General features: G+C 38.6%; 1 protein-coding gene across 2 annotated transcripts; it reads right to left on the bottom strand.

The window, feature by feature from the left end:
• Positions 1 to 1,606: 1,606 nt before the first annotated feature.
• cox4i2 (cytochrome c oxidase subunit 4I2) lies at positions 1,607 to 9,372 on the bottom strand. 2 transcript variants are annotated; one of them, XM_004565486.4, is made up of 5 exons: positions 9,214 to 9,372; positions 3,538 to 3,631; positions 2,610 to 2,774; positions 2,385 to 2,516; positions 1,607 to 2,006 (listed from the first exon to the last, which is right to left on the bottom strand). In XM_004565486.4, exons 2-5 carry the CDS (start codon positions 3,629 to 3,631, stop codon positions 1,873 to 1,875), a joined length of 525 nt encoding a protein of 174 aa, XP_004565543.1. In that variant the 5' UTR covers positions 9,214 to 9,372; the 3' UTR covers positions 1,607 to 1,872. The 2 variants fall into 2 exon arrangements, with proteins under 2 accessions (XP_004565543.1, XP_004565544.1); XM_004565487.4 differs by lacking the exon at positions 9,214 to 9,372 and adding an exon at positions 3,707 to 3,856.
• Positions 9,373 to 13,049: the final 3,677 nt, after the last annotated feature.

Below are 13,049 nucleotides of genomic sequence, written 5' to 3' on the forward strand. Positions count from 1 at the left end.
CTCTCAGAGCCTGCAGGTGGATGCTGGGGTGGTGAAGGGGCTGACACAGCAGGCAGTGATAATATCTCAGATAAGAGATGCAAACTTCTGCTGCATAAATAGACAGCCGAGTCAGGGGAGTGCGTTGGTTATCTAATAAAACGAATATTACTGTTATTACTGTTATATTACTGTGTTAACTCAGATACGGTTAACCCCAAAGTTGTGAAACTCCTGTGTTACAGGTGCCGAAACATTAACCCTGTAATGCCATGTGTATCATATTTGCTACATGAGTTTCTGAGACTTCTGTCTCATCAACATGATACTTGCCTTAAAAACCTTAAAAAACATTTTGTCTAAAATTAACACTGTTGTTAACAAAAAGTTGCCAACAAAAACAAAACACCCAATGTATCAAATGCGATACAAAAAATATGTCATACATAACATGATATAGCAAAAAAAGAGGATTTTGTTACAAGGGTTAATAAACATTTCAGTTCCAAAAAAATAGAATTTTCTTGCTATGTTTTGATGGGTTGGGTCTTAGAGGGGTAAAGACAATCTGTAATAGAGTATAGCTCAATAAAATACATTACGAAATAGTTCAACAAAATCACATAAACTACAAATGTTAAAAGGGAAAAATATAAAAGAGTTTAGTGAGCCTGCTTGAACAAGGACAAACACGAACAGACAGCGCGTGATTAACACAGGTGAGAACAATCAGGGAATCAGGGGAAAACAGACAGACAGGAAGTAAAACTAATACCAGCCGTGAAAAAAAAGTAACCTTCCATAACAGGCACCATCACAAAGAGCAGACAGAGGGAGGAAGAAACAGAACAAACTGAAGGAACTAAAGGTACTAAAAATCAAAAGACAGAATTGCAAAACTGAACGCATCACTAGAATAACCGTACAGCAAAATCAGGCATCATGACTCATTCATGAACTAAAACTCACCACAGGGAAATGATCTGAAAGTCAAACACGAGAAACCAAATTTCAAACAGAACAGCAATGAGCACGCACACAGTCAACTATCCAGTAATTCAAACATGAGCCACACAAAACCGGAAGACTCTGACAAGTCTGCTGTCAGGAAAAGCATATTGTGTTATTTCCTTAAACTGCAGCATCATGCCCAACATCCATGTATTCTTCAAGTATTGTTTTTGTTATGCAGAATCTCCATAGAAGAACTTACTAAAAGTACTTTTACCATATTTTAAACTGATGTGCAGTCTACATTTGCGAACGCAGCCTTCTAGAGCATTTTCTTAGCCAGCCTGATTGCCTGCATCTTTACAAGTTAGACAAAAGGCTCTCAAATACTGAGAATTTAGGCTTTTTGTTTTCATATTTGTCAAAATAAGTGAGTCTGCCAGTAGTCTTGCCTTATAAAAACAATCCTTTAAAACAATTATTGGACCCAGATTTACTTAAAGTCATTTCCTTTTAAAATGATTTCCACTGCTGGCAAAAACTGAAATCAGTCCATACCTTTAAGAATCTATTCATATCCCATAACCTCCGTGGTGGAGGTAAATATTCTTAGATGTTAATGGCACAGTTAAGTACTTACTATACACAGGACTCCACAATAAACACACCTGACACATGACAGACAAAAGCCAAGCTTTATTTTGTTACATCAGGACGGACAGAGTTATCCCTGTGACTGAAGGCTAAAGTGGCTTTAGAGGAAGATACTGTTTGGAAAGCTAGAGGTAACAGAGTACAATTCCCTAGAGAGGCTCCATCTTTCTAGTGGTTTTGACAGTTGTAACAGCATTCAAAAGCAATAGCAGCTTCCTATAGTCAAACTGAGCCACACTCAGGTAAAAGGTCCAGACTGTGCTACCTCAGCCCCCTGCCTAGCCCTCTTTATTTCCACTGGCCTTTTTCATAGTCCCATTTGGCAGAGATGCCCTGGATGGGGTTGATCTTCATGTCCAACATCCTCTTCAGCTGCTGGGACTTCCATTCGTCATCAAAGGTCCTGGGACGTGGAGGGTAGACTACAAGGACAAAAGAATGCAACTCACATGATGCTCCACACTCCAGTATCACCTGTAATTAACTTGCCAAACAAAACTTGCCAACTAAACAGTTGCATTATTAAAGCCTGATGTTCATCTAGCTGTGCCAGGCTCTGTTCAGGTCCTTTCTGGCCCAGCTGGTTTGACTCACTGGGAGATTAGAAAAGAGCCAGAGCCATCTTTAATGCTATTAGTTATTTCCTTAATGAAAGTCTGCTGAGAGAGAAAAAAAAAAATGACACTGAAGTGTGTGATGTTGACAAGAAAGGTTTGGTGTTCTCAGCCACAGGCATTGCTTGTGTTACGTTGCGAGAGAGACTGGTTTAACTTTTTCAGACCACAAAAGTCAGATTTTACCGTAGACACTCTGCCACCAGATCACTATGCCTGTGAAGCCCAGGAAGAAGAAAATGCCCCCAATGACCGTCTTCCACTCTGCTGTCTGCTGCTTCATCTCTGGGTAGGTCTTGCAGAACGTCAGCCGATACACTGCAGCAGGGGAGGAGGGGGGTAAGATGAGTGCATCAATAACACAGCACCCCCCCTTCTACTGAGCATAATGAGCTAAACTAAAGAACCTACAGGCAATCTTTTCTTCTTTAGTCAGCTGACCCCAGGGTCCTTTCTCCTTCTGCTTCAGGCTCTTGTCAGCATCAGTCAGGACATCTTTGTAGGGTTTGTCAGGCAGTGGGATGTCCACACGGTCCCAGTACATTGGCTGAGACATGTCCACTGACTCGGACACCTCTGGAGGCACAGATACAAAGATACTCAGCAGTGTACATTTGTCCCCCCTCACAACCCACTCCATCATTGATAAGCCCAGGTACCATCTTGTCTAGATGAGTGTGTAGTTATGAAAGTACATAAGCGCCATCTGCTGTTTAACTCAGTATACTGCATGATGGGAAACCCCCCACTAACAAATCACATTACTTGACTTAAATCCATAATTCCTTTGGATCACGTCTTTTCTATGGTGGCGATCTTCGTCAGTTTCGGCCATTACTAATATTAACAATATAAACTGCAGCCATTTTAGCATGAAATTTGTAAATTTTTGTAAATTTTTGTAGTAAATTGTAAATATTGTAAAACTTTTCTTCTGTCATTTAATGGTCGGGCATTGTACAGCTACAAGCATTTCACCCCCATGTCATACTGTGTATGGTTGTGTGTGTGTGTGTGTGACAAATAAAATTTGAATTTGAAATTGTTGGTAAACACTTCAGTTTTTATCAATAACTCTAAGCCTTAATTTACACCTGTGTTTGCCTACTTTTCAAATTCCACATCTCTGCCGTGATAGAAACTTCATATCTCCATGTTAGCTTAATATGTCTGAAATTGTTCTTTTTAAGTTTATGCTCTGAAAATTTAAGGTCTTGTCAGTATTTACCGTTTTTTGTGAGACAGAAAAAACTTTAGAGATGCCATTTTACTTATACTATTAAATAAAAGATTAAAATATTTATAGTGGACCTATAAATCCCCTTTGAACGATCTTCACCTTTGCTCGCCATCCTCGTGCTGCTGGTAGTCACGGCAGCTGTCGCGCGCCTGGCCAGGAGGCATCCCACGCGCCCAGTAGTCAAACGCAGCATCTAGAAACAGGTAAATGTACATTAACATCATTATGACTTTACCGGCATATAGTCATAGACACCGTAGAGACAAACCTCAGCGGTAACTTGAGTTACAGGTCAGTGACGGTTAAACACTGGAGTCTTTAGAGAGAAGAAAACACTCAGCAGGAGCCGTACAAACGCTGCTAGCAGGGTGAACACGGGTGTAATTGATAAATACAATTAGGCGCTGCACTGTGTAGTGTCACCGTCACTGCAGTGAGCCACGATGCACAGCACTAATACAATAAGGCCATAATTAGTGTTCTTAATTATGTTTACTCTGCAATGTCGCATTAACATCACTGCTATAAAACCTGGAAAAGAAAGAGTTTCATCTCTCTTTCCGACACAATATTTTTAACATTCGAGGGTACTAGTTAGCCTTACCCCCCAGCACCTGTCTAAACTAACCTATCTACCTACATAAAAACGTTTTTCTTAGAAGACATAATAACAATAAATATTTTTAAAGTGCTTTTGTGGATATTTTGTTGAGTCCATTTACATATAGGGGATTTTCACATACTTCACTGAGTTGACTGACTTGCCCCCCCAATGTAAAATTTTCTAGATCTGATACTAGAGTAATAGTAAGAAGCAGTATTAATTGTCATATAAGATAAGATAGCCTTTACTAGTCCCAGAGATGGGAAATTCACATTGTTACAGCAGCAGTGGTGGACGTGGCAGGAATAAATAAATAGATGCAGTATACCTAAGAACAACTATACTATGCAAACATAGAAGAAACTATACACTATACAAGGCAGAAGAAATATAATTTAGATATAAATAAATGTATTTATATGTATATATGATACAATAGTACAGTATGCTAATAGCAGCGGAACAGAATGTTTCACAGTGCGGTGGTTGGATGTCAGTGGCAGCAGGTATTGAATATTGCACACTAAAATCCAGGTAACTTCAGGATTAACTCTGGGTTTCCACTACTACCAGGGTGGCTCTCTTCTTACCTGGGAACATCACTGTGGTAACTGGGTTTTCAGTACTACCAAAGTGGTTCACTTGGGAACATCGCTATAGTAACGTAGGGTGCAAACCCAACCTGCTCCAGAGCATGTTAGGTTCTAGATCAGAGATTGGCAGATAAGAAATCAGTCTATTGACTAATCACTTCTCTTGTCATGGATGATCCCTCTGACCTATGTGCATTGATGATAGGAGAGTTTAAGCTTTTCAAGAGCATATAAAATCTTTGTGCATGCCTGATGAACAGTGGTATTGTAGATTATTAGATGCAGCTTTATTCCTTTATCTTGTCTGCATCAAACAATTTGACATCAGTTTTATTGTTCTGTAAGTATTTATGCATGATTCCTCATGACCGTTATTCAATAAAGACAGTGAAAAAACACCCTGACAGTCGATACACCTGGACATATGAATAGCAATATCTAAATTGAATACAGACTGCTGCTGTCCATTGATGGGCAACATTTTTTTCACTTGCTGTTACCTGGCACTAGAGCTGTACCATAAACAAATAATGAAGCCCAATTTTCCAGAACAGGGACAGAACTTTTAACTAACTAAAATAATAAAGTACATCCAACTTAGCTAATAATCTCTAGTGATCTAGCCTACATTAGCTAACATTTCTGACACTGTTTAGAAAGCAAAAATACACAGACACAGCAATGTCCCCACATTATCAGAGCACTTTGAAATGTTTGCTGTATTTCATGTAAAGTGTGTTTTAAATCTGCACCAGTGATTTAGGTCATGAAATTACCTCATCATCTTCTTTTTGCCACTGCAACAGAAGTCTTATTTATTAATGACAAGCCACACTGTTGAAGCAACAACACCTGTGTGACTGTGTGACTGCACTGTAACATCATGACAACAAGAACACAGAAGGGTTAAATCTGTTTTCATTCTATCCTGTACCATCTCTAGGAATGCAAAATGTCATAAAATATCAAAATAACACTTTGTTGTTAGTACTTTTACTATATCCCAAAAGGTTGATTTTTTTTCATCTGGATGTAGCATTTTCAGTGGGAGAAACATTTCGTCAGTCGTTCACCTGCAGGTTGGGGAAGCCTGTGTAAAAGGTTAACATATGTTAACCTCTGGATTACACTAATAGTTAAAAAGTTAAGAGATAAAAAGACTTATGGGGATGTTAGTTCAGTTTATGTCTTCATACAAGGAAAAAGGGAACACCCCAGTTATATTTTGGTCTTTGTTATATCGTTCAGTGTTAAATCAGTATTTTCTAATTACACTTTACATCTTCCATGGCATTACTTAAAAAATACCACTAGGTGGCGCATAGCGGCCAGGAGGAGCGTAAACCCCCCTGGGAGGCAAATCTGCAGAATAAATCCTGCAGTTGAAACGTAAACAAGTTCATGATCTATGCCTCTTTATGTCAATACACAGCTGCGGGATCTAGGATCGCACCCCTCCCAGGCACCTGTCACACCAGGGGGGCAACACCTGCAGTCAGCTGAGACTGAAGAAGTCACTTGGATGAGTGGCGAAACGTTTCTTCCACTGAAAACGCAACGTCCAGATGAACAGAATCAGCCTTTTGGGATTTACTTAACTGGATGTTTGAGTATGCATCAAGGTGCTTTTTATTATGGTTTATTATCTGGCAACTCTAAAGCAAAAGATAATGAGGTGGCCAGACCACCAAAAAGAGGATTTGGCACTCTTCCAAGCCACCTGTATAAAGCACTTAATGAGATTCACCTGATTCGTCTGATTCCCTGTTGCACATAACAAAGCAGAGACGGTATTTCTAGCTAGCTTTTAAATAACAATGTGCACATCAAACATTATGTAGCAGTAGTCTGAGCAATAGATATTTGAGATTCCTTAACTGTAATGAAAGTGTCTGCTTAAAATAGGTTAAAACTGGGCTAATAGAGTTTTTATATTGTCCAGATGAACAGGTTGTAATCTTTAATTACTTGTCAATAGATCTGCTATAATAGATTATCTGAAAGAAGTTAACTGGATGTATTCATGAAATTCTGGGTTGTTTATTAAACCAAGATGTTATAAGGTCAAGTCCTGTGAAACACTGGCAACATGTCCAGGGTGCACCCCACCTCTCTACCCCCATTACCCTGAATTGGATAAGCAGGAAAAAAAATGAATGGATGGATATAAGGTCAACAAGTACAAATAGGTGTCTTATTTTAGGTACTTGATGATTATGTGGACTTGCTCTACTGCATGTGGTTAAGAGAATGAAGTCATGTTCATGTTTGTCCATTTATCTGCTTTTCATCTGCTAAATAGTTCAACTTACTTTGGAAAATTGTGGCCAAGACGATTGAGCCTTTGCTTCAGGTTTCATGGCTAAAAGTATTTTGTTATATTGAAATCTGTGATTATTTATTTTGAATTATTCTTAGACACTACAATAGGTCATCCAACTAATTAGATTTGATGGTAACATTGCACATAATAATATTATTATTAATAATGAATATTAATTAGAAGGCACTGTACGCATGACATTATGATTGAGGCCTCACTGAAGGTTTGATCCTACAATTGCCCCTAATTCAAGCATAAAGTAGTACCTAGCTCAGTAGAGCTACCTGTGTTCCTTTTACACATAAATAGCTTAGCAAAGAGCCAACTTAAATTGTATCTTTAGGCATTTTGGTACTAGCACTATGTCAAAAATATATATGTTTCTTAACCCTTTAACTGTCTGACAGGCCTAGGTATAGATAAATAGAATTTTATCCCTGTCTGCCGAACCCAAACAGGGATTCTCAGGGAAGTGATTCTCAAAGTTATTAGCTGGAAGCTCGGCATGGTGTGCAGCATGTCCTTTAAAAGATTTTAGGAAACTGGACAAGTTGAGGATAGAAGTAGAATTAGCAGCCCTAAGCCCAGTTAAACAATATCTGATGAACAGTATCTGAAGTATTCTACTTAAGAAATGGAAATGATAAAAAGGATAAAATTTAAATAAAAAAAAGATGGAAAAGATAAAAAAACCTGAAAAAAACAGACGAGGACCCGAAATATAGCTTTTACCCTTAAACTGAACCACTAACTTTTTACTGAAGCCTCGCCAGAAATGGTCACAGTGGAAGGGTATTTGACAAGAAGCCATCGTTAAGGAAGGGAAATGGGGAGAAAAGGCAAATCATGTGAGTAAAGTCAGGACAGACGTGCAACAGTAAGTGTCTACATCCATCTGAGAAACATGGTGGAGGCTCTGTTATAGTCTGGGGCTACATTTCAGCCATTGGTGTTGGGGTTTCTGTCACAATGATGAAATTATGAACACAGGAATATAACATCAGCTTTTGATCCACGCTCAGTGTAATTTGGGAAGTTTCTGATTGGCAATGGCTTCATTTTTCCAGCACAAATTAAATCATCCCAAAAACACTTCCAATGCAGTTTTTAAAAATATTATTTACTGTGTTTCCATGTGTGTTTGGATGTTTCAAAAATCGTTACATCTATTTCCTGTTTTGCTAACAAAATATATAGAAATGAGTTGTGGCTCAAGACTTCTGCACAGTGCTTTAACAGAAAGACACTAAGACAGAAATTAAGTCTGATCCTTGATAGTTAAAGTTTACCTAAACAAACTGTTACCTGGTATTATTTGCAGGGTCCATACCAGTGGCCTAGTTCATTTCAGATAATAACTACCTTTTAGAAGTATCTGTCCAATGAATTACATGTTTCTAAAATCTCTGTTAGGTGGCAAAGTCCCTACAAAGTATGTACCAAGTATGTCTGCACAGCATACACCCTCAATTTACACATTTATCTTTTTGAGGATTTTCACAGAGGAAATTCATTCCATAGCCCCTTATCATAACCATCACAATTACATCCCTACCCCTTACCCCAGCCTTTTCTCATTTCTAAACTGAACTCTAAACCAAATTGTAACACTCAAATAATGCATTGAAAGTCCGTGCCAAAGTGAGGTCGTGCCGCACTTTCCTAAAAACGCCCTCACTCTAATGGTATGTAATTTAAACTGGTCCTCACTCATATTGGCAAACCACTACTCAACACCCACCCCCATACACAGCAAGTGAAAATGGTGGAAATTGGCCATGAGTCAGTTGAAGTGTCTGAGCTGACCTTCTGCAAGGGCAGAGGTAAATGGAAACATTTAAACCGTGTTACAAACACATATTTGGAAAGAAATAAGAGACTCGGTTTTGCCTTTACAACACCGTTTCTTTCTGCAGAATAAAACTGACTCAAAGACCCACTGGCAAACAAAAAATTATACAGTTGCATCAACAAATCTTGAAGTTCAGTTTTTATTCTGCAAAAATAACCAGTAGTGCTGACTTACTTTAATTTGCATTAAAAGTGTGGGTTTTTTAGGCTGTTCATTTTGACACACTTCTAGAAATCTCTCAGCTCAATCTATGTTGCTTTTCTGCACGTCCGCCTCCTCTCCCTTGCAGTTTGGGGTTGTGTGAGCAGGGAGACTCGTCTATTATTTCATCTATTTCCTAAAGTGTTCCTTGCCAAACAACACTACAGCCTGTTTATTGGATCGGGCAAAGAAAGATACTCACAGTAGATGAATTAAAGCTGCAGCAGCAAAAAGCCAAATCTTGAGAGAAAAGGTCTCTTTAGAGCTTTCTTTCCCGTTTCGTCTCTGCCCTTATCGCCACATAACACTAAGCAGGAATCAGCTGGTGTGTGGGTGAGAGAGGCTGGATGGAAAGAAGAGTGTAGAGAGAAAGAGAGGGAGGGAGCTTAGACTGAGAGTGACCAAACTAGTGCAAGTAAACAATCGAGCAAAGCATGTGATAGGACTAGCAAAGAAGGGAGCCAGGCAGAGTTTAGACTGCAGAACAAAGGCAATACAAGGGCACATTACACTTCTGTTACTGACCCATCTCCATGTGCTTTCTTCACTGCTTACATTCAGCCAGAGTGGAGACTTTGGGCTCACATTTGTGGAGGTTACATTAGGACACACAGTGGGCTATCTTTTACAGTACAAAATGAGAGATGAGTGCTTGTATATGAACAGTCAGACAGAGATTTCGGGAAATAAAGGGTAAAGTTTCCACGATTTACCCCTAATTCATGCACAAGTGCACGCTGGCACCAGGTCCTCATTAATCTCATAGCTGTGACCAACTGCTACTGGGTTATATGTGGTGCACAAGCTGGTCAACAGTCTCCTATGTGCAGGCAGGAGGACAGGGGTCAAATAAGGACAGACTTTTCATAGTAACCTCACACTGCTCAGTTGTGTGAGTCTGCCAAAATACCTAGAACCCAAAATTCAGTTAAGGTGGTATTAACCTTTTAAACATTTCTTCATGAGGGGGTGGGGACATAAAAAGCACTTTTCAGTTAAACTCGACTTAAAAAAAGGAAAATAAAGCAGACATGTTGTTATTAAAAAGCAAGGGAGCTAGTCGGGAATGTTTCTTTCACTCATGTTGTTTTATATAACCCTAAGATTATACGCTTTGGTTCACTGACACTATCTGAGTTTATAGTCTGGGAAATGCAGGAAAAGCTGGCTGATAATGTAAGCCAGCCAGCATGGGTCAAAGTACAGCTAGAGTTATTTGCTAAGAAAGGAAATCTTGTCATAAATTATTATCCCATCTTTGTTTAGTGTTCCATCTAAGTAGATAAAGAATTTTAAATGCACTTTCCAGAGCGAAATCAAAAAGATAAACAAAGTAAAAAAGTGCCATTTTTCTCCTAAGTTTTGGAATTCAGCCAGGTGGTAGTGTGAGGCAGGAATGCAGAGTTGGGGGAACGTCCTGCCCATGCTGCTTCCTTCCCTACCATCTGTAGTCATAATCAAAGTACACTCTCTGTCAGTTCTAGAGTTTTGCATATCTGGACACAATAAAAAAGATCTAGTCGTTATCAAGTCTTAAAATTAGATAAATACAACATGAGATGAACAACAGCACATGCCACATTACACTGTGTCATCACTTAACAATAACTGAGCCAAAATGACAAAGCAGTGTGTGGAAAACCTGAGCACACTTAGTACAATAACTTTTAGAACAATAATTTTATGTAATTGTCTTTTGTATGACACTATCAGTCACTCAATTGAGTTAACTGAGTTATGCTCCACTTTCTTTAAGCCTCGCCACAATCAATGGCGGTCTGGACTTTCACTTGGCCACTGCAAGAAAAAAAGAAAGAAAAAAAAAATATATATACTGCTACCTTTTCTACTGCTACCTTTTCAGTAGCAGTAGTTGCCTTCACAAGCAAATTTCAACACACAGTGTGGTTCCTAACATTCATCAACAAAACAGTTTAAAACATAAATAGAAAAGTCATATATTATTAAAGTGGGTGGCATTGTGGTTAGCACTGTTCTTTACAGAAAGAAGATCCTGAGTTCAATTCCACCATCAGGCCGGGCTCTTTCTGTGTGGAGTTTGCATGTTCTCCCCGTGTTTGTGTGGGTTCTGTCGGGGTACTCCGGCTTCCTCCCACAGTTCAAAGATATGCAGTTAGTTTAACTGGAAATCTAAATTGCCCTTAGGTGTGAGTGATTGTCTATGTGTTAGCCCTGTGACAGACTGGCGACCTGTCCAGGATGTAGTCTAAGGAGTTTGGAAAGAAAAGCCTCTGGACTTCTTTAAGTTGCTTGAAGACGTTTTACTTCTCATCCGAGAAGTTTCTTCAGTTCTAGGGTCCAATGGTGAAGAGTCCCAGTTGGGATAGGCTCCCACCCGCGACCCTGAAAAAGGATTAGCGGCAGAGAATGGATAGATGGATATTATTGAAGTAATCAGTATAGAACCTTAAAAACAAGAAGAGACTTTAAAGGGTTTTATTCTTAAAAAAAATGATAATGGTAAATAAAAAACTGTAGTTGCAAATGATGGACTAACCTTTTACCCTTTTTGCTTTTAGGGGTAATACCAGATACACCCACTAGACAGCAGTACCACACAAACATCCATGAACTAACGAACTGATCTCTTTATTTGTAACCATAGGTGAGTTTGAGCACCCATAAAAAGAGTCTAAACACCCCTAGGTTTCTTCATAGCACCACTAAAAACATAATAATCATAATAATGCATGTAGTATTAGTTTATGCCATTGTTTTTAACGGATTCATTATTGAATAAGACTTTTGTTGCTGTTGTTGTTTGCTATGTTTCATCAACTGAAACATAGCAAAAGTGCAAACTGTTCTGAACGTGGAGGTATTGCTGTGACTTATAAAGTGTCTACTTATTTATATTTGACTTTAGCTAGATCACTAGACATTAGTAGCATATTCTGTTTCATTGTTACATTAAACTTTTGGGTGGCAACACAAAGACTGAGAGGAGGATAGAGAGGGAGCAAAAAGAAACGAATGGACATGTCACATTCAAGAAATTATGTTTGTCCACATTCATGTGACAGACTACAATCTATTCTCCACTCTTGAAATTTTGAATACACAATGCTCTGTGTTGAGTCTGGACAATACAGGTTTGTATGAATTACAAAACATTTGTGTAAAACCGACTCTGTTACCAGTTCGCTCCTTGTCCAGCTGTGTGGAGAGGCAGGGTGATTTCCCACTGTCTTTGCTGAATAATGGTGCTGTAAGTGCTTAATGATTTGGTGGACTGCCTCTGCTGTATGTGGTTAAGAGACTGAAACAATGCTGTGTATGTTTGTCCTCTTTTCTTTCCTTGTTCTTTAACTTACTTTGGAAAATTCTAAAGGGCCCATCCTAAATCTAGTGAATAATATTGATTACTTACTATGAATTATTCTAAGACACTACAGTAGACCATCCAGCTAATTGGGTTGCTTCTAAATTTTGTATTTTGGGGCTTCGCCTTAAAATATAAAGTGCAACTGTTGTTGTAATATCAATCTATATAAATAAAATTGAATGGCGTTGAAGCCAACAATGTAATCTGTATGCAACTGAATCGAGATCTAAAGAGATTTGCAAACATAGTCTGTTAATATTAAGTTCAAAGCACTGTATGTGCAACATTATGGTTGATCCTAGAATCGACCCTGCTTGCATCATAATTACAAAATGAAAGCATTAAAAAAAGGCACGTTTGTCAGTTAGAGTTGAAACAAAGCCAAGTATTTATCTTGCTGGAACTGATCCAGGCCGTATTTCACTGGTGTATATAAGTTCCTTTTCAACCATTTAAAGCATTCAGCATTTGAGAATTCAGTCACAGCGTTTCGAGTTTCTGATTTAGCTGAATAAAAACAGGAATACTATTTTTAGAACTGGATGTGACAGAGATGAAGATGTTGACTGAAACATTTATGCCTGTAGCATAACTACAAGAAAAACCATCTGCACAGTCATTCAGAACACCACATATGTAACCAGTTAAGTTCTCTTAAAGTAACTTTTGAATGCGTGACAAAACCTTTATTT

The sequence above is a fragment of the Maylandia zebra genome, linkage group LG20 (assembly GCF_041146795.1).
Source record: "Maylandia zebra isolate NMK-2024a linkage group LG20, Mzebra_GT3a, whole genome shotgun sequence".
NCBI classification, from domain to species: domain Eukaryota; kingdom Metazoa; phylum Chordata; class Actinopteri; order Cichliformes; family Cichlidae; genus Maylandia; species Maylandia zebra.